We start from the raw sequence: 21,663 nt of genomic DNA, 5'->3' as shown, positions 1-21,663 counted from the left end.
TTGACTATTCAGAGAAGACCTGACAAAGTTACTCACTCCAAAGTCTATTAAATCAAGCATATTTTTTCTTAAATAAAATTAAGACAGGAGGTGCATATACAACTCAGTTGGGTTTTTGTTTTTTTTAATGAGCAAGACAAAGCTCACTAATGAGTGTTGACCATTTCTGGTGAAAAATGCTTTGGGCTGCAAATAACAGAAAACTTGGCTAAGTGTTTAAACAGTATAAACATTCCTTATCTCACATAAGGAAAATGGAAGTGGGTGGTTACCGCATGCTGGTGTTGCCATCAAGAATGTACGTCATTCCTAAATTTCTGATTTGCTGCTGTCCCTAGCACACTGGCTTTTCTGTTTTCATGGTTTTTGTTTTGTGGCCCCAAAATGGCTGCCACAGCTCCAGACATTTGGTCTACCACCTGTTATCAGGGTAATAGGAGCTGCTTCCACAAAAATACCCTAGTCGACTTCTACTTATGTGTTTGTCCAAATCCAGGCTGCCTGGCTACAGGGCTGACTGCCGAGGGGCAAGGGTTAAACTATGATTCCTCTCCGGCACACTGACATCCTCAATGAAAATCACAGTTCTCTTTGCAGGAAAGAGGCTGCTTCGGCCAAGACTGACCTTTTGAACATGATCACCATCAGATATTTTTAAAAGTGATTTATAAATACATTTCCTCCTGTTTCTTTGCTTTTCCATACACACCAGCTTTAACTTAAAATTTAAGTTTCACACTTGGTTTAAAAAAAAAAGATAAGAATCATGTCTTCTGTGAAAGGGAGGAAGAAGCCAGGCCCTCCCTCTCCCCAAGCAGAAGGCCCAGCGGGGCACCAGGGAGGGACCTTTGCAGTCGTGCTTGTTCCTGGTGCTCTTCAAGGCGCTGTGCACAGCTGTTCTTCTTCACCCAGACGCGGTTGTCTTTGGCCCCAGAGGCCCTGGACAGATGCACATGCTTGAATAGGTCTCTAATCCCTGAAGGGTGTGCCTGAATGTAGTTCTCATGAATAGTTCTGAGGTCAAGATAAGTTTTCCAAAAAAATTTTGCAGACGCACTTGCTTTGGTTTCAGGAAAGGGTAAAAAGCAAATCTGTGGCAATGGGTGTAGGGAGCTCTGTCCCTGTCCGCTTGCTAACTCAGAAATAGAGCACAACCATGTGGAAGTTCATAAAGCCTTTTCCTTGTTTTCCTTAACAACCACCGAGCACTGCCCATTTCCTGGCCTCCTTTCTACCTTTGCTTTGCTTTGTCTTTTCCTCTAAGGGCTCCTATCTGCCACTCCTCCATGCTGTGCCTTTTGTTTGTTGATTGACATACTGATGCATTTTCAAGACAACAGCTTAGCAGCTGGAGTGGTAGACTGAGTGGTTGAAATGGTGGCCTTCATGTGTTCTCCCGAATTTTCCCTGTAGTATCAGTTTCTTCAAAGGTCAGTTGAAAATAGGCCCCATCACCCTCTGCCTTTTTGTCCACTTTCAAGCCATCTCAGATTGGCCTCTGCACACCTCCCACTGCATGACTGCCCCAGCTTCTTGGAACAGTAAGCACTTCACTGACTTCCTGGGTCTATTCTTAAACTGCCTTCAGATCATTTTACTAAGTCTTGTTCATACTGGGAATAGTTCTTCCCTGCCTTTTGATCTTGCTACCACGCAGGTTAGAGACAGATTAAGTAATAAATTCCTAGAATGTGTCAACCAAAAAAAGACAAAGTATAAAACAGTTAGTTGCGTGTATCTGGGGTCTCAGGGGTTGCAATCCAGGAACATAGCCTTGGGAGGCAACCCCTCTGCAGAGGGGAAGAGCTTAAGGTTTTAGAAGCAAAAAGGGGAGCTCTGAGGGGGCTTACCTTAGTTGTTTTGAAAGATTCTGATTGGCTAAAGCTGTTGTAACTCACATCTGGCTGTATACACTTGGTTGCTGAGGTTATTCACTAAGCAAATCCACTGGGTTGCAGGCAGTGGGCATTCATCCAGGATGTTTATGATTGACAGAATGCAGAGAAGGGGCATAGACCCTGCTTCCTTAATAGCCCCCGAGTCTACTTTAGTTCACCCTCAGTGTCTGTTCACTCCATGCCTCTGTTCACAGATGGATAGGACTCTAGCACTGTGCTGCTGGGTTGCTCTCCAGGTCAGCCCCCTGGTTTCACTGATAGATAGACTGATGAGTGATACTGATGACGTATTTGATTAGCAGGTGTCCTTATTAAACCCATATGTAGCCTTCTCAGACAAGCTTATTTTGTTCTGTAACTTTTTCACTTCTTTATTAAAATTGGTAATTAGTAGTGCTTCCAGTGCAAGTAACAGTTTGAGGAAGTGGCTTTACCCTTAAGGATGTTTACTTCCCATTCATCCTCAACATGGTCTTCAGAGGTAGTGGGGAATGGGAGAGCTGGGTCCGGCTCTCTGTGTCAAGAACCAGGCTCCTTCTGTCTTTCCATCTGTCCTCAGGCTTAGCATGGTGTCCTTCCAGCCTGGTGCCTGCCACCCTGGGTCACAGTACAGGGTTAGGAATCACATGCCTGTTGAGGAAGAAGGGAGAGTGGTGGCCTAGCAGATGGCCTCTCCTCTACAGCCCGCCCCTTTATCAGAGGCACATGGCTTCCCCAGAACCCCCCAGGCACGTCTCCTTACACACCTCATTGGCCAGAGTATCGCATGGCCCCCACCTTGGACACATGAAGGACTGGGAAGTAGGTATTTGGGTTTTGTCAACCCTTGTAGGAGATGAGAGGGTTGACAATGGCTTTTGACTGGCCAAACCAACAGTGTCTGTCAGGGTGTTATACTAAAATATACATTCCTTTATACATTTTCATACCCAGGGAGGAAGTACAGCTAAGTGCACATGGGTTCTAGAGTCAGATTTCCTGAGTTCAACCCAGCTTCACCTTTTCGTTACCTCCAACTTCGGATTCCTCCCTGCCTTTGTTTCCTTCACTGTACAACAGGGATCATAGTGTATCCATTGCCTGTAGTTATTGTTTCAGTGACCTAAAGTCAGCACATAGGCCTCTGTAATGCACCGACACCACAGAGCGCAGCTTGGTGCCCCCACACAGATACTGACCAAGCCCAGAGCCAGCTTAGTGACCAGCCACTCTTCCCTACTTGCAGATAAAACAACTTAAAAGAGTAGCTTCGAGGATCTTCAGCTTCATAATTACTGACTTAAAACTGAGATAAGAAGAATCTTAATCTGACTAAAAAAAATCCCTTACAGATTTATAATACAATTTGCCTTTTGTTTGGACAATTATAACTGACATGTTCTTTGGTTTAGAAATAAAATATTTTAGGCCGTCTCTAAATCCTCCCTGTGTTGACGCAGTGTGGTGAAAGACTTACTTTGACTAGAATCTATCAAACCAAGAATCTGAAACCTGTCTGTAATTTGCAATATATACTTAACAGTTCTATATAGTCACTCAGATAGAAACTTTAAAGAAAACAAAACAAAACAGCACCCATCAGGGTTAGAGAAAAAGACATCGTCGCAGTGTTCTCATTCTTCTGAAGAAAGAGTCACCCTTGGCGGGAGTCACGGAGCTGTCTGAAGCAGTAGATACTCAGTAGATAGTTGATGATGAAAACAGGAATTTGAGGAAAGCATCAGAAACTCATGTGCAGTTGTGCTTTCTCTGCAGAAAACCCGCTATGACATTTATGTCCGCCTCCTGAGGGAAGGAGGCAGGGAGCTGCTGCACAGCAGGGTGAGCGAGGCCGCCAGCCTGAAGAAGTCCCACTCCAGCCCCTCGCTGAACCCAGACTCAGCGCCCATCACGGCCAAGGTGAAGCGCAACGTGTCAGAGCGGAAAGATCACCGGCCAGGGACCCCGAGCATTAAGCCAAAGGTCACTTAGAGCTCCCCTGGGACCAGGAAGTGCTGGTCATGGAGCAAAACAGTTTTTCAAGGTCCTTCTGGTAAACCCATGAATATATTTAAAAAAGTCTGTGACTAAACGGTGCATTAGTAACCTTTTCTATTGTATATTTTTGTTAGTTTCTCTACCAACTGTCTCTTTGCTCTGGATTCCTTTGCTCTGATGGTTTTTGCTACTTGATCGCTAATGCACCTTTTTCTGACGGGGAGGGGATCATGACTTCAGAACGAATTGTGTCTCACTTCCCCTGCAGTTTTCTATCGTTTGCACTCTGCTCAGTTGTTTTATGTTTCCTCCAATCAGCTGTCACACTTTTCTTTAAGGTTTAAACAATTCAATCATTGTGAAACACTTAACTGGACAAACTTTGTAGTTGAGTCAACTCTAGCCAGAGTTAACGTGAGCCTTTACATGTGAATCCTGCCCAGTCACAGAGGTGGGGCTGTGCTCTCATAGAAGGTCAAGTAAGAGGTACAGCCTGGGAGACAGGGGGCCCCACTGCAGCGGCCATGCGTGCGCGGGGCCTGTCACGGGGAGCCCCACCCTGCCAGAGGCAGGGCAGGGCATAGGGGTCGCTGAGCCTGGGAGGGGCATCAGCGTGCTGGAAGTGTTGATTCTGTCCCAGCCAAGGAAGAAGGGGACGTGGGGTCCCCTTGCCATGGAAGGTCGAGGAGAGATGACAGCAGGGTCGTTTTGTTCTCTGACGGGCGGTGGCGATGACTGACGGGCAGGGCCTGTGGCAGTGGAAAAGTGTTACCTGGGCCCCACAGAGTCTAGTCTAGGAATCCAGAATCATCTCTCCCATCAATACCCTGCTATCGTGGAATTAGGTCCTTTTACATATATATAAGCATGGTTGTAAGACTCCACGGGTCTTCCTAAGAAAATAGTGTTGAAATGGAACCCCTGCTGTTCTTCCTTTAATCGAAACAAAATAACAGGAAAAGGGACTGCAGTTGTCTAACAATGGGATACTGATTCTTTACATCCAAAAGTAAAAAGTGGTCCACACAAGCAGTGAGTGGAGAGCCAAGGAATGTGTGATCGCATATGCAGAGGGACCGGGTTTACTCTTGCCTCAATCTCTCCGACAGTGCTTCACTCTGCTCCTACCCAGCTTTTCCTACATGTACTCAGAATCCTTCTGTTACCCTTCTAGTCACTCACGTGTCCCAGTAGCAGTCCCTTTGACACGCAGGGTGATAAAGGGCGCATGCTCTTGTAGAGAAGAGAGAGCACAGATGGATCATGAGGAGCCGGAACCTTCTGAGTGGAAACCTGGAAGCCTCGTGGGCCTGGTGCTGCCATCCACACACCGCCATAACCAGAGTCGCTTGGAACCCTTTTCCCTCCCACAGACGTTTGCTCCGGGTCTGCTTTGTTGTTCGGTAAAGGTACTATGATCAAAGACTCAGGGACTCTGCCCGGACGGCATGGTCCCGGGGGGCCAGAGAAAGCCTGTTTTGAACCGTGCAGTTTCCAGTGGCATATTGTTCCGATGTACTGGTATTTAAATACAGGACTATTTATTAGCATTTACTTTCTTTGTTTATAGAAATGCCCATTATTTACTGGTGCCCAGAAAAGAGAAACCCCTCTGTCAGGTTGTAGCTACTTGCTTGGTGATAAGTATTTCACCATATCTTTGAAAAACTCTTAACACTCTATGTTTCAAAACTGGGGAACAAATAGCTGGTCCCCACATGGCCTGTGTACCTGATTCATTTTTGCACCTTCTGACTGAATCCAAGATTTCCATAAGGGAATCGTCTTTCTTCCTAGAATCTGAACCGTCGGCTTGTTTGTGTTCTGCCTTAGGGATTTACCCTAAGGAAAGGAGAGAAGGGTACCTAGACCAGGTTGTCCCCGACCTGCAGGAGCTGAAGAAAGATAAACATCCCTGAAGAGCATGATATGTCTCCATGCATGTGCCCGGTGTGGGCACCTCTGTGTCTCGCTGGTGGTATGTGAACATGCAGCGGCGCCTCACTGCCACGTCTCCAACACTCAAAGTCGTCCTGGGGACGCGGTCGGCACCAGCGCCTGCAGCACTGACCTGGCATGTGACTTGCCAAGGTCATCTCTGGAGACTTGCAGAGATGGGCGGTGATTGGGTGAGAAGGGCACTGAAGCTGTGCGGTAATGTTTGCATCATTTTACTATAAAAACAGCTGCTGAGCTTATTTGTGAGCCAGGACCACAGACCGCCCAGGCATGGTGGTGTCCATCCATAGGGGACACACTGAGGGCACCTCCCCCTGGGGCCCCTGAAGGACCACTGTCTGTTGTCAGGGCACCTAGCAGGCCACAGGCTCTTCCTGTAAGAGGAAAGGGCCCTGGTTTAACTGGACTCTGAGAATCTTGCCCATAGCCAACCACACGTGCTCTGTGGCCATCCCGTCCCCGCAGTACCTACACCTGCTCCGCCTGCTGCCCAGGTCTCGGCATGAAGCCCTCGCCCCTCCTAGTGAAGGTACCTGGCCCCACCCCTCCTCACCCATCCCTCAGGCGGGGGCCGCAGGGGTTTCTCTCCAGGGGTAGTCGTCTTTCCTCTTCCCATAAACATACTCAGTGTTCGTTTTCAGTATTAAAGATCTCAACAGTCACCAAAATACCTTGGTAATAGTCTTGTTGCAAAATTTTCCATAGAAGGGGAAAGTCTTTGTTTCAGCGTTTGCACCCCACCTTCTCTCAGAGTTGACTTTTATAGGGAGGTGTCAGGAATTCCTAGTTAGCAATCAAAACTTACTTAGAAGCATGCAAAATTCTTGTCTTATTGCCAAACCATAGATATTATTTGAAGTATGCTTTTTAAAAACATCATTTTACAAACTTTTGGCAATGCCTAATTAACCCACGTAATACTTCTTTGCATTTTAATGAATCCCAGTAAAGCCCCCACGTGGGAGAGCCCTCTGCCTGGAATGTCAGGTCTGGATTACGTGCAAGCTTCTCTGTTGCTCCTCAGCGAGGACTGAGAGCAGCTGTGCAGGGCCCGCTGTGCTTCCCTGGCTGTCACCCTCAGTCAGACGGTGAGGACCTAGTCCTAGGCTCCTCGCCAGAGTGAGCCGGGGAGACAGTTCTGGAAGAGGGAGATTGGCTGGCAGTCCGGGCCAGGCTGGGGTGGGGCTCCTGAGTTGGTATTTCGCCACTGGGCCGAACTTCCGGAGGCTGGAGAAAAAGTTCCGTGAGCAGCGGGGAGGGAGGCCTTTGCCGCCCAGGGCTCTATTAGGCAGATTTCTGCCCTGGCCCTGCCCCTCCCTCAGACCAGGAGCCTGGGAGGATGTTCTTAGTTAAGGTGCGGACTGCTTTGGCCATGAGCTGCACCTCTTCTCTGCCTTTATCCCTAACCATGGGCAATTGGAAAAGAAATTGGCCTCAGAGAAGCTTTTCCACTGTCTTACTATCAAGTCTTTCTTGGGGGTAGTTGGCACTGGAATCGAATTCCTTTGGCGTTTTCCCTCATAGTCATCGTCCAGCTGCTCTCAGCCTGCACTCCCAAGGCATTCCCTAGTCCTGTGGGTCCACAGCTCTGTGGCTTAGCTTCTATGGACCTGGGCAGGTTTCCAGCAGGGCGGTTGCCACCTCTGCGTCAGTGAATATTCGCTTCTCTTCTCCAAGGACAGAATTTTTTCCTGTTGTAAAATCAACACTGTCACAGAAACAAGGTGGCATCCTAAGTCTCGTGGACAGTGGCTTCTCGGTGGTGACAAATGGTGCAGCTTGGGGGTGAAGTGGCGTCCACTCTTCTCAGAGAACATCTGCGTGACTGACAGGCAGTGTCGTAGGCAGATGATGCCTGGGCCCACCTTGCTGCACAGCTTTCTGGCCAGCTCTCCTCCCAGGCAGCCATAGTCTGCCCCGGGTCCACAGATGTCCCCACCAGCCTGTGACATCTTACACCTTAAGTCACCTCAGAGGACGTTAAAGATCAGTAGTTTGCCACAAATAACCCAACAGGTGACAGGAGGCACTCTGTGTCTGCTTCTTCTACCAGATCCTTTTCAATGTCTCACTCTAAAAAGGGAGACTAATGCCCAAAGTCATTGCCAGTCCCCATTTGCACCCATAGTACCCAAAACCCAAGGGGGTAGCCTTCCACTTAGTAGCTGGCCCGCTGCATTCAGATGGAGGCCTTCACAGAGACAAGGTCCATGAATACTCGGATCTACACATCAGTTTGCTGACTTGAATGCAATGGCAAGAAAATATTGCAAGTTAAATAGTGTATATACAGTAGGTGTCCTTAAGTCTCTTTGGCTCCTCCATTGTAATTTATACGTGTATCTATAGTACTGCAGGCATTTAGAGAATATTCATATAGATAGTCCATCAGGCATCAAAGAAATGCTTCCTGTCCTCTGCCAATGTTGTGTTTGTGGGCATTTATAGTTGTGTGTATGTACATGTACTATATCATATATCAGTCTGGAATATGTACATCAAATTTATTTTTGTCCTTAATAACAAGTGTGACATGAAAAGCAAGTAAAAACCTCATAGGATTGAGCATATGATATAGTTATTGAGAGTATAAATAGTGGTACTGCTTTATTAAACTTAAATTCAAATGATATTTTGATGAAATTTTTTAATAGTAAGGGTTTATGCTAGCAAATCCCATCTTTGAGCTTTGACTCACCAGGGCAGAAATGACTGAGCTTTGAAAACTCTGTCATGTACTGTGTACAAGACCCCGGGGTGGCTCATTTTGTCTTGGGATGTACAGAAAGAGGAGAAAATGGGCCGTCTGTGCAGTCTTAGTGACTCAGTATTAAGAGCACTTAAATATAGTCAAACTGATAATTTGGGGCTTATTACAAAATGTGTTGCTTTAAAGCACACGTTCTTTATTGTTGTAATTAGTCCAGAAAAATAGAGCTCTCAGAAGAAGTAAGTACCCACCTATCGTCTGTGTACCTGTGTCTATCTTCCAGTAGGTTAAACCACTCCTAGCACCGCGTCCTGTACTTTGCAGAAATACTGCACTGCTAATGCATATCAGGGCTTCCCAAGATCAGGTACTGTATTCTAGGTTCGCAGTTGCACAAATTAGCATCTAGTGTCACAGGTCAAAGGATTGTAGGACAGGCTACAGACCAGCTTAAAACTTTGTTTAATATTTTTATACTTAGGTCTCTTCCTGCCTCTCCCCAAAGAAGAGCCATTGGCCTTAGCTGTTTGACCTTACTGCTTATCTTAGTGTGTAAATAGATAACTAGAGATTGAAGCTTTATTAACCAGCATGTTTGGTATATTTAAAGCAGCAGTGGAGTGTGTGGGAGTATGTGGCTGAGTGCAGTGGCCTGTCCTGTGTATCTGCTGAGAACTGGGGCTGTGGAGGAAGAACTCATCTTCAGCTCCCGGCTGCAGTCGGGTGTTGGTAATTACTCTTGAGTTTGTTCTCATTAACTCTACAGTCTCAAACTATTTTTGCAAATACATCATATTTCCTGTTCTTGACGTGCGGTGAACTGGCTCTGTGGCTGATCAGCAGGGTCTTTGTTCTGCAAGAATGTGTTTCCTTCTAAGAATTATAGTGATTTACAAAAACATAGATTTGATTTATAAATCACAGACAAAAGGACTAACAAAAATACAAAGTTTTGTTTTGGGCCTTAATCATTGATACGTTTGGACTTTTAATATAAAGCCATGTAGGTTATAAAGCCAGGTTAACCATTTGACACAGATAATAATATCCACTCTAGAGTGTGTGTGCACGTCGATTTGTAATGCCATTAGGACACTTTTTTTAAGTTTTAGGAACAAGACTGATAAGACCAAATTGAAGTTGGGGGTTGGGGGCCGGGTGTGAACTGGTTGCCTTCCGTGTGGGACAGACACTCCTGAACAATTCAGGGCCCGTTCACTGTCCCCTTAGGTGTGAAGGGGAAAGGCCCACCATCTGAGCCTCCCCCGAGTGTACATATGCTTGCACACATGTGTACATAGTGAATGTTTTAGGTTATACACACTTGAGACACACAAGGCCAGGGTGTTCCAAAGAGGTGATGAACATGGGCGGTGGGAAACATCACAGGAATGTTCTCCAAGGCAAGGAAGAGTTGAGCTCCATATGCAACTCTGAGATGCATTGCATTTTAACAAATAAGTGAGGGGCACAGATCCCATCTTTCTGGCCACCAACCTGAAGGCTTCCTTGTAATTCACAGGCAGCCACGCTCCAGTGTCTGGGGTGCTTCCTCTAGTGGTCAGGCTGGAGGCTCTAGAAGGCTCATGTGCACGAGCTGAGACCGAAGCGCACTGAGCAATTAGGCACTTTTCCATCAGTGCCAACCTTGAGGATAGAAATGGGAAGGCACCCAGCGCGCCTCCCTGTGCCGGGCAGAGCCACACTCTCACTGGTCGTGTTCTTACCTTCAGTTCCTGAAATGATGGTTCATGGAGAATCTTGGAGTCTTGCTTCCAGTTCCCCTGTGAGCCCACTTAGGCCAGTCCTGGGGAGTCCCAGCCGCAGAGCTGGCAGACGGCAGCAGGCCTGAGGCCCCTCCCTCTGAGCCAGGCCGGGGCGCCACAGGGCTGAGACCGTTCTCTGCAGCCTGGGGCGTCTCCCTGGCCTTCACCCCACCAGGGCTTCTGCTGAGCAGCAAGCGCATCCTGGGGTCTACATGCTGCTTCTCCAGCATCAGGAACTCAGTTGTCTTAATGAGTTGACCCCGCTGAGGCAAGATGCTGACTCTGACAGTGACGGAGTCCAGGGGTGACACATGACAAGGTATTTAAAAAATTCTCTGACTGAAGCCCCCAGGTTCCTGGAGATGGGTGCCACTTCATTTCTGTGGGAAGGGCCCAGGAACGCTGTAGGGCCCGGCAGTCCTGCTTAGTCCAGAAGAGAGCCGCTGGGGAAGCCTTAATGCCCGGGGCATTCTCTCCTACCTCAGGCTTCAGGAGCCCGTTTCCAGAACAAATCCACACAGTGGAGAGCCGGCACTGCCAGCCTTGGCTCCTGGTGGGAGGTGGGAGGGTGGTAGTTTGTATTCTTTAATTCCTTTGTGGTAGTTTGTTACCTTTACCGTGGCTCAAACTGATGGGCAGTGTGGGACATCCTTTACCTTCAGAGTTCTCTCTACCCGTCATTTCAGTTTCACTGCAGGCCTGGTGCCACCTGGCCTTGCAAACCGTGAAAGTAGTCAGGACCGAAGAGCAGGCTACTCCTCTGCGGTGGCCAGACTGCCGGGTGGGCAGACTCCAGTGAGATGGTGGTTCTGAATCGTGGGCTGGCAGCCTGGTCCTCCTCCTCACCCGCCACTCAAGAAGTACCATCTCCTGGAAAATTACAGCATTTATGGTGGTTAGCTTTTGAATGGAACGGTAATTTATATGGATATTGTTAAAGAATATTTTGGAAATTAAGTTTACATTTTACAGTTGCTTTATTTTTGTTAAAATAGTTGTACATACAGATGACCCTATTTCACTGTTGAAGTAAACTTACCCTGTGCAGACAAGTGAGTCGCCTGAGCTGTACAGACGCCATAATGTATATGATACATCTCTCTATTGTGCAAATGTTCATGAATGTAATTGTTCCTGTGTTTTTGTAAGTTGGGGATAATTTGTTGTTTTACAACAACCGAATTTATTGCATTTAAATGGTTTTTATGTAATAGAAATCATGCAAAATAGTGAAGGATTTAAAATACATATATGATATATGTAAATGTACAAACTTCAGAAAGAAATAAACCCAAGTTTCAATCTTTTGGGGGAATGTTTTTATTTGCTTATTTAAGCAACTAAAATAATACCTTTAAAAACCAAAACAAAGAGCACAGCACACCCCCTCTTCCATAAAAAGCCAGAAGCTCAATGTGAGAGACCTGGCAGGTGAAGGAGGTGAGAAATGAGGTCCCTCCACTCAGCCCCCCTTGACTTTGGTGGGAATTTGCGTAAAGGTGTTGGTGAGACTCCGAAGACTGACAGTCTTCACCAGGGGCTTGGAGCAAAAACTAAACTTACCTGGAGTACCTGCCAACCCCCATCCACATCCCCATTTGCTCTCACATGCAAACGCTGACTGACCCCTGCATGATGGTGCCTACTATGTACACTTGATGCTAAAAATAACATCTGTTCACAGGGAACTGAAAAGTTAAATTCCACCCTAATCACTTAACTTCTGAATATAGAAAAGAATGTCTTATGTTTGGGAGTTTGGGCTTTTTGAAGCAAGTTCAGTAGTTCCATCCTCCTAAACATAAACTGTAGGATGGTAAATCTCAAAAAAAAAAAAAATGGCCTGGGCAGGGGAGCAGAGAGGTTCTTTGGCACCTCTTACTCTAATGGAATATGAATCTCAAACACAAACCATCTTATACAAATGTTGAATCATATTGTACACCTGCAACTAATATGTCATATGTCAATTTACATCATCATTTTTAAACCATCAAAAAAATCCATGATCCTTATTGCCTAGTCCTCTGGAGCTAAGAGTCTTGTCTCTTGTCACATTCTGTTTGTTGCACAATTAATAATAGAACCAAGGAAATTATGGGAGTCATTTTTTTTAAAGATGAAACACTCAGGAGAGGAAACTAAAACCCAGGGCAAATTAAGATATTTATTGTAATGAAAAATCTAGTAACTCTAAATAATGGCTCATCTCTAGATTAATTCTCCACCATACTGTGCGATTTACCAATGAGACTGCTGAATCACTGTTAATTTTTATTGAAAAGGTGTAAACGGTGGGAAATACTGGAGACAGTTTTGCATCTAATGTTAGAGAAGAGTGAGTTCTGGGTACCACAGACCACTGAGTGTGCTGTTAATCCTGGGAATAGTTTTAGAGTGAATAATAAGGAAGCAGCAGCCACTGGAAGCCAGTGTGCATTCCCAAGAACAAACCATTTCAGACTACGTGTCCTGTTTTGTAAGATGAGGTTGATTAGAAAAAGGCAGTAGACAGAACAACCATACCTTACGCAGAGGTTAACACGGTCCTTAGTGACGCATGTGGGCCAAGTGGAGAAGTAGGGTCTGGGCGTGCATGCGAACCACTGTGGGGCTGTGCCCAGGGGCGGTGCTGATTAAAGAATCCATGTCAGCCTGAGACGTTCCTAGGGGCCTATTGCAAAGCTCGCCTCTTGGCCCCATTGCTCAACATTTTAATTAGTGACTGAAGCCACAAAAGGTGACTTATTAAAAATGTGTATGTCATAAAGCTGGGGAAGAATGATTGTATGGAATGACAGCGTCAGATGTGAGATCTCATCCAGCAGAGAAATGGGGCAAATTAACAATGTGAGATGTAGGAGTGTAAGACGTCACAAGTCAGCGATAAGAACAGTCCTTCAAGGTCAAGATAGGATGCAGTGCCCTGGACTAGAGCAAGCACGTGGGAGAGAGAGCCTCCAGCTTTTGTTCAGAGCCAGACCAAGTTCAGTGAGCAGAGACTAGCCGCTGGCACGCGCCGCCTGGGGCGCTGTCTCTGGGCCGTGAAGTTCGGTTTCTGAGACGAGGCGCGCAGCTCCACCTACGGAGACTGCAGTGGGCAGATGCCTGGAGACTCGGGCTGTGAACATACCGAGAGGGTCAAAGTCAGCTTGAGGAGCAGCGCCAGGAGGAGATGTGAGCCCAGGCCAGACCCAGGGAGGCTATAACTGTCTCAGCAATTCTCACCGCAGAAGGGAGGTGACCGAGGCACGGCAAGCAAGGCGTGAGGGGCACTGGGTACTACCCACAGGGAGCTGGCCCAGCTCCCTGCTCCAAACAGGCAGCCCAACCCTCTGCTCTCCGGGGGTTCAGATGTGGGCAGCCACCCAGGGCAGGACGATCTTCAGGAGAAGGGAAACCTCAGGTGGACCATCGTAACAATGACTGATGCCTGCTGGGCAGGTGGGTGCCTGGCAGCTCGATGCAGCACTTACCACCCCTTTGCCAGGAAAAGCTTTCATCGGCTCCATCTCTTTGGAACTGTGGCAATTAACAGCTAAGCGGCCTCTAATTGAGGCCAGAGTTTTAACACTGCCTCTCTGGTCAGCCTCCACACACAGGAGCAGGAATGTGTGTGTGTCCCCAGGGGGCACTGGCACTAAAAATAGTCCTTGAGCTCCTCACTGGAATCGTGTATTTATGAATCCAAATGCCTGGGTTCCCCCAAGAAATTGATGGGATTGGTCAGGAGTGCGGCTGAGGCACTGGAAATATAGAAGCTGCCCAGGGGCTCTCACCCACAGCCTGGCCCGAGACGTGCCGTTTCAGAGCCTGGCAGCTCAGTGAATCTCCTAGGAGCCCGTGGGAAACGTGGAGGCTCAGGCTGCTTCCTGGACCTGCGGAGCCTGGGGCCCCTTCACTGCAGCCTCATCCCCAGAGGGTTTGTTTGCACGTTAATGCTGCCAAAGCACAGCTTTGGGGCTACCCCCCGGCGTGGGCCGCACTGCAGTTCCCACAGCAGCTCCTGGGAATTTGTCGGAAAAGCATATTCTCCAGCCGACCCAGACCTACTGGGTCAGAACCTCTGGGATGAGCCCAGCCCTCCTGCTTCCTCCACAGAGAGAACCCTGATGTTGCAGATGCCCCCCATGCCCACAAAGGGCGCCTGAGGCTCCTGGCTGCTCCTGGGCTTGACGCAGTGTGGCATGTTTCGCTTGCCCCTCCCGGCTTTCCTGAAGAAAGGAGCTAGGCTGGCACCGCTGTGTGATTAATGACACCTGGACTGTGCCGTTGAGCTGGCCAGAGGGCCTGCCGACCCGCAGAAGTGAACCCAAGGCCCCAGCACAGCCTTCCCAGCCTGAGCGGGCCTCCCTCCTGGCCCACCACGCAGAGCCAGCAGCTCGGGCGGGCCCTCCTGGCGGCGCCCTCTGTCCGCCCCCTTGTGTCCCTGCACCCCGGACAGTCAGCCCTCCTTCTCTGGGCAGCCTTCCCCCAACGCCTACAGCCAGTTCCATCCTCAGCTACAGCAGAGTGAGAGGCACTGTGGCCTGGGAGATTACGTCCAGCCCTCTCATCCTGCCGTCGCCTAGGAGTCTGCCGGACAGAGTACAGGACGCCCAGCCACATGTGAGCCTCAGAGCAGCAACCATGCTCTTTTAGTGTAAGTATGTCCCATGCAATGTCTGGGACACACTTAACGCTATAAAGAGTGTGCATTGTCGATCCGCAGCTCAGATGGACCTGAGTGTCCTGTGTTTCATCGGGCAGCCCCACCGGGAGGCCCCTTCGGGTAGCACTTCCTCACTGAATGTGCTCTTTCTTGGCCAGAAATAGGACCTTGCCAGTGTCTTTGGGTTAATTAGACTCGTGAGCTCCCTCTGACCAAACTTACAAATGCCAATGTAATGAAGTGTGAATAAAGATAAAATCATCACACTGGTGCGCGGTGACAGACAGCTTCTCTCTCAGGCAGTTCTACAGTGTGAGTCAAATTACAACCCAGATTTTGCTTAGATTCTCAAGGGCCAAAAATGGCGCTTGGGTAAACTTTGAGTGAGAGACTGTGCTGTGCACCTGGCTATGTCCTAAGCTTGTATCAATGAAAACTTTGGATGGAATCAAAGCAAGAGGCGTTAGGTATCCTTGGGTGTTCAAGGTCCTGTCCCTCCACCAAGATCATCTGCAACACAGCCCCACTGAGAGACTGCCTCACCAGCACAATCTTGGTGGGTGGTGGATGTTGCAATGGGCCACGTAATGCAGGTGGCCTTGCGCATTACCTCTGTTTAGCAGAGCAAACAGTCAAAACAGGGATTCTGCAGTCCTGAGGTGCTGCATTTAATGCCCGACTTTGCACATTACTGGCTGTGTGACTATGGGCAAGTTAGGGATCTCTCTGTTCCTGTTTCCACATTTTAAAAATGTAAATAATAACACCCCACTCATAGAGTTATGAGGCTTAAATGAGACAATGTATATAAAACACTTATATAGAAGACAATGTATATATTAAGCAGCACTGGCCTTTGCTGAGCCCTTGGAATAGCAGAGCTAACCAGTGTGATCTGATCAACAGCATTAATTCCAGTCATGGTCTTGTCAGCTTGCTCTCCCTGCTTCTGACCCTGGGAGAACTGAATTTTCAGTCTGTATCTTGGCTCATTCACTATGTATTGATTTTGTAATGTTCCTCTTGGAAGAATTGTGGAGAGGGCTACTGTGCCACCCCCCAGCCTGCATGTAGAGGTGAATAGTGTTTAGCAGTTACATTATGATCTTGGTCCTCTAGGAAAGTATTTCCCAAACTTTACATTCAAGTTACATGTAATTAAAAACTGCTCAGGCCCATGAGCCACACTTACACACACACATTTCCATCATCTGTCGGACTGTGTGGCTCTAGGCTCACCCTGAGATTCCCCGCACACCTCCTGGCACATCGGAATGGTTCCTCACGGATCATGTCTCAAGAGCATCAATCCCCCAGAAGTGATTCACTCCTTCAACAAACACCATTCTGCCAAGGAACAATGCCCAGTAAGACCCACAAACATAGCAAAGCCTCACTTGAAGCCTTACACAAAAGATACGTACACTACTGCTCAGCAGCCTCGGATGAAAGGTCCCACAAAATGTGTGAAGTGTAACAGTCCAACTGAAGCGATTTGAGAACTGATAAGTTTACTGGAAAGTTTATGGTTCAGCCCACTGAGCAGGTCTGCTCTGGACTTTGTCTTTACTTCTTCCTTTGAAATATGCATCTCTACTCCTCTCCCTGCTTCCCCAGATCTGTTAAGAGCAGGTTCCCCAGCATGTCCACTGGGAGCTGCGGAGTGGGGCTCCCGGGGCTGAGGGTGAGGGCCGCTGCAGGTGTGCGTCAGCTCGCAGAGGCTGCAGCTCCCACCCGAAGAGGCTGCCCTCAGGTGGCGCGATCTGCGCCTGCTTATCAGTGTTGGCTGGTTAGGCGACCCCAGGATTCCCAGCCAGGTTCTGGCCCCATATGGATGTGCCAATGGACAGGGGTAGATGAAAGCACAGAGCTGGGGATTTGGGTCCTGCACCCAAAGCCTGCTTTCTTGGCTCCATAATCTCCTCAAAGCCCAGCTAAGTTCTGGATCTAGCCCGTTGTAACTGCCTGCCTGGGCTTCCACTGGGCTTAAGAGGTGCTTGAATCTGGGGGGCTCAGTAAGCCTGCTGGATGAAAGTAGTGGTGCTCATAACAATGATGGAAACTAGTGTTTATTGAAAACAATCTGTGCAGGGCACTTAGATGTCTAATTTCATTTGGCCCTTACCAACAACCTGCCCCAGGTAACACATAAGTAATGGAGCTGGGATGTGAGCCCAGAGACCCACGCTCACAGCCACAAGGCTAACTCCTTGTCTCAGACAGGGTCCAGTAAAAATGACTACAGCAGAGGAATAATCAGTGAGGGGTAAAGAAAATAGCAGTAGCAGGTAGGAGGCACCTACCACTAAGACAGAGAAAGAATTTTCGTCTCTTCCAGGAAGAGTTCTCATCTCCCCCAGAACCGAAAGCCAGACCCTGGGGAGGGCATGGCTGCACTCACTAAATGGCAGATAAATAGCTGTGCCATAATGCCAGTAGAAACTGCTGATGTCTGCCCCCTGGACCTTGCTGGACTGCTGTCTTCTAGTGTCAGGGAAAGCACCTCACGGGAAGGGGCCCTAGTGGAGGCATGAGCTGCCCAGGGGGGACAGGGGCAGCACAGGAGGAGCACTGGGTTTTGCACTCTGCTGCCTGCTGTCTGCCATGAGGACGCTGCCATCCTGCAGGGGATGGATGCCGGGGAAGCCACATTCTCCCCAGCAGCCAGGCTCACTGCAGGAACCACATGCTGGAGATGCCGAGGAAGCCGTGTTCACTGCAAGAAAGGCATTGTGGCACCCGCCGAATAAGCACACAGAATCTGGGAAGGAAAACCCATTCTTTCCATAATCCTTCTACAGAACCCTAACTGACAAAGCTGTGCCACTTGCAAAGGAAGCTGATATGAAGGGTTCAGATCCCTTTTCACAGAGCAGTCAGTGAAGTACGAATTTAGACCTAGAGGCGATACATTGCTAACTGGCTCCCTGCTGAATCACAAAGTGTCTCCACACAGGAGGCAGTTGGTATAGGGGCCAAGATCTTGAGTACTGAAGCCAGAAGACCTGGATTCAAACCCTGCTCCGCTGTCTTCCATCCCAGCTTGGGAACTCTGGGCAAAGTACTTTTCTGTGGGCTTCAGATTATTTTATTTCCCCCAACATGTTTTGCTTTGAAATTTTTAAATCTTTAGAAATTTGAACAATTGATAAAATGAACACCTGTCATGTATTGGTTCTCTGGAAGCAGATGCCAAGATACAGTTTGAATGCAAGGTGTTTCTTAGGGGTCAGCCCTGCAGAAGGAAGGGTGAGGGGTGCAGCTGGCAGCACAGGGCCCAGCTGTGCTGGGCTGAGGCAGCCCCTGCGCCCAGTGGGGAGCCTGGTGCCAGTGGTGCGGTTCAGGAGTCCTGGGCAGGACGGAGGTGGCTGGGCCTCTCCCAGCCCCCGGTGCAGGCTGCCTGGGAAGAGTGTGGCTCTGGTGAGGCTGAGGGCCGCCTGCTGACCACCGTCCCTGCAGCTGGGCGCGTCCTCCCTGGAGGGGGGAGGTTAGTGGCAGATTCAAGGTGCCCAGGACCCAGAGCCACCAGCAAGTAGCATTTTGCTACATTTTCTTCCAACCTCTCTATATCCACTCACTCATTCACATACACGCAATACTTTTGTTATTTTAGGTGAACCATTGGGAAGACATTTTTCCCCCGAATCACCCCTAATACTTCAGCTCGCATCTCCCGAGAGCAAGTACATCCTCCTATGGGGCCACTGTATCATCACTCTCAAAAAATTAATTAACATTGGTGAAATTATATTGCCTAATATATCGTCTAATTAAAATTCACCCAATGTCCCCAAGATATCTCTTAGAACTGTTTTTTTTCTTCTAGCCAGAATCAATCCAAGGTCAAAGCAATCCTATGTCACGTGTTTCTCCTGCCCCCACCCCTCCAGGGTCGCACTGCACACACAGCACAGGCTTGATTGTCCTCCGGCTCTGTGACCTCTGCCCTGGGTTTTGGCTCTGTTTTGTTTTTTTGCTCTTCATTCCCCTTCATGCTTTAGTTTGCGTACTTTGTATCTGCAACTTCAGGTTCACTGATTTTTTTTCTCGGCTGTGTCAGACTCCGTGATGAGCCCACTGAAGACAGTTCTCATCTCTGTAACTTCATTTCTCATTTCTGGCATTTCCGTTTGAGTCTTACTTAGCATTTCCATCTCTTTACTTAAATCACCATCTAGCCTTGCGTATTGTCCACCCTTTTCATTAGAGACGTTAGTAAATTAGTTACTACCACTTTACACTCCGTTGCTGAGCTGTCCTACTCCGGTGTCATGTCTAAGATTCATTTGCTAACTGCTTCCCCTCCTGTGCGGCTTCCTTCTTGCCTTTTCACACGCCCTGTGGGCTTTGTTGTTGAAAGCCAGAGACCTTATGTAGGCTGTAGAAACTGAGGCAAGTCATTTTTATGCCAGGAAACGAGCATTCCTTTCTTTTGGCCTTTAAGTAGGTTGACCCCGGCCGGGAGCAAGGCAGGTTCGGGGATGTTTCTGTTGCTACGGTGATGCTCAGGGCGCCGCAGGCCTCACATCCCTCCGGCTCCAGCGGCCTCTGTGCAGGTGGGACCTCCGCGAGGTGCCTCGGATGACGTCCTCCCCACACTCTTGCAACGCTCTGCATGGGGGCGCTGAACGTTTGTGTCCCCCAGAATTCGGATGTTGAAATTCAATCCCACTGCTATGGTGTGAGGAGGGGGGCCTTTGGGAGGTGACCAGCCGCGAGGGTGGAGCTGTCCTGGGGAACTGTGTCCCTATAAGATGAGGCCTAAGCCGGCCAGCTGTCCCCCACCAGGTGCAGATGCCGGAAGTCTGCAGCTGCCCCCGGAGAGGCTCCCCGCCAGCACCCCACTCCCACCTCCAGAGCCGTGAGAACCGAACGCCCCCGTTTGTTTCCAGTCCGGGGCCCTTGGTCGGGCGGCCCAGCTGAGTCACACCCGGCGCACCCCCGGCCGCCCTCCAGCTCACACCTGCCATGCCGGACCGGCAGGAGGCGCCCTTTCCCAGTCTCCGCGCGGGGAAGCTGGTCCCTGGGCGTCAGGGCACCTGCGCCTCTGGCCGCAGCTCCGGCCCCTGACATGCCCCTGACCTGACTCTGCGGGGTGGGCTCTTGCTGCCCTTTCCCCAGTTGTGACAGGTTTGCACAAGGGCAGCAAGGGGGACTGTGTGTGTGTCGCTTGGTTAAGGCTCCTGCCTCACGAGCCGAAGTCGCCAGGGGCTTCTGCGCCGCGCAGGCCCCCGCACCCCCACCCGCTGCTGCTTTACTGCCCAGGCTGCACCCTGAGGCACGCTTTCTTGGGACCCACCAGTGTTTTTTCTGTTTTTTATTTTTTATTACATACAGTAAAATGCACAGATGTCAGTGGATGAATCTGACATTCACTCCCGTGCCCCCTGGGTGGAGAGAGCAGACGTGCTCAGGACTTCCCGTCGCCTGTGCCCCACCCCCACCAGGCCACTCTGTGTCTAGGAGTCTGTATCTGTTTGGGGCTTTTGTCTTTTCAGATTGTACATCCAAGTGAGATGGTATAGTATTTGTCTTTCTCTGGCTTATCTCACTGAGCATACCGCCCCCTGAGTCCGTCCGTGTCATCACGACGGCATGACGTCATCGTGAGTCCTCACTCTCGTGTGTGTGTGTCTGTCTGTCCTCACTCTCCGGTGTGTGGGTGTGGGTGTGGCTGTGGGTGTGCCCTCACTCTCCGGTGCGTGTGTGACGCCGCGGAGGACGGCCGACAGAGCCTGCCACCCGGTGCAGACACCTCTGCGCCCTCGGCCCCAGGGGCTCTGTGCTCTCCCGCCGCCTCCTCCTCTGTCGCCGGTTAACGTCGGTAGGCGAGGGCGCGTGTCCTGTCCCTCCCTGAAGGCATTTCCCTTACCTTAGATTTCAGTTGGGCGGCTGTCCTGCAACCTCAGAACTCTGATAGGTTCCAGAAAAGTGGTGAATCTGCCCATTATCTGGCTTTTTCCTATTGTAATGTTGGGAGCAAAGCTCTTTCCAACTTCTCACCTCCCAGGCGGGAGCCAAACATCTGAAAACTATTGTTTTTTGTGTGACAACTTCACACCCCATGTTTCACATTCTGCTGCTTTACTAAATTGTACTGGTTTCATCAGTGACCCTCTTGGGTTTTCCAAGAACGTTGTCATATAATTCACATGCTTTTACTTCTCCCTTTGGTACATTTCTCAGTTTCCTCCTGCCTTATGTCACTGGTGAACACCCATGGTTGCTATAAGGTGGAGCAAATAAAGCACACAGTGTCCAGTTAAATGTGGACTTCGGATAACAAATATTTCTCCAGTATATCCCATGCCACATTTGGGGAGCGCACATTTAGCTGGGTGTCTGGGATCGTGCTGCGCCTCCGCTGCCCCATCGCAGTCACACAGGCTGTGCAGCCACGGTTTCCCGTATCTCCAGGGCCCGGTCTGCAGGGTCTCCGCCTTGACTCAGATGCTGATGTTAATGCTGATGTACGCATTTTCTACCACGTTAAGAAGTTTCTGCAATTCTGGTTTTACGGTTTTTATGGGCAAAGGATAAGTTTGTTAAGCCTTTTATATAACTTGGAGATAATCCTATAATTGTTTTCCTTAGGTGTATTTATGTAGACAAATTTCCTAATTTTTAGTCATTTTGTATTTCTAGGTCAACTTCAGATAAGTAATCCATTGGTCATGATTGATTGGCTTTAAATGTGCTCCT

General features: G+C 49.0%; 1 protein-coding gene across 12 annotated transcripts in view; it reads left to right on the top strand.

The window, feature by feature from the left end:
* PSD3 (pleckstrin and Sec7 domain containing 3) overlaps positions 1–21,663 on the top strand; it is a 429,070-nt gene that overhangs the window by 404,691 nt on the left and 2,716 nt on the right. For 11 of the 12 annotated variants that reach the window (XM_073218767.1, XM_073218762.1, XM_037015062.2 and 8 more), the window contains one exon: positions 3,654–11,617. In XM_073218767.1, the coding sequence (XP_073074868.1) occupies positions 3,654–3,869 (216 nt within the window). In that variant the 3' untranslated portion in view covers positions 3,870–11,617. Of the gene's footprint in view, positions 1–3,653; positions 11,618–21,663 lie in introns of those variants that run through there. The other variant, XM_073218761.1, reaches the window with a different exon arrangement.

This window comes from Manis javanica, chromosome 12 (genome assembly GCF_040802235.1).
Source record: "Manis javanica isolate MJ-LG chromosome 12, MJ_LKY, whole genome shotgun sequence".
Classification (NCBI taxonomy): Eukaryota; Metazoa; Chordata; class Mammalia; order Pholidota; family Manidae; genus Manis; species Manis javanica.
This window is presented reverse-complemented; position numbering and strand designations above follow the sequence as displayed.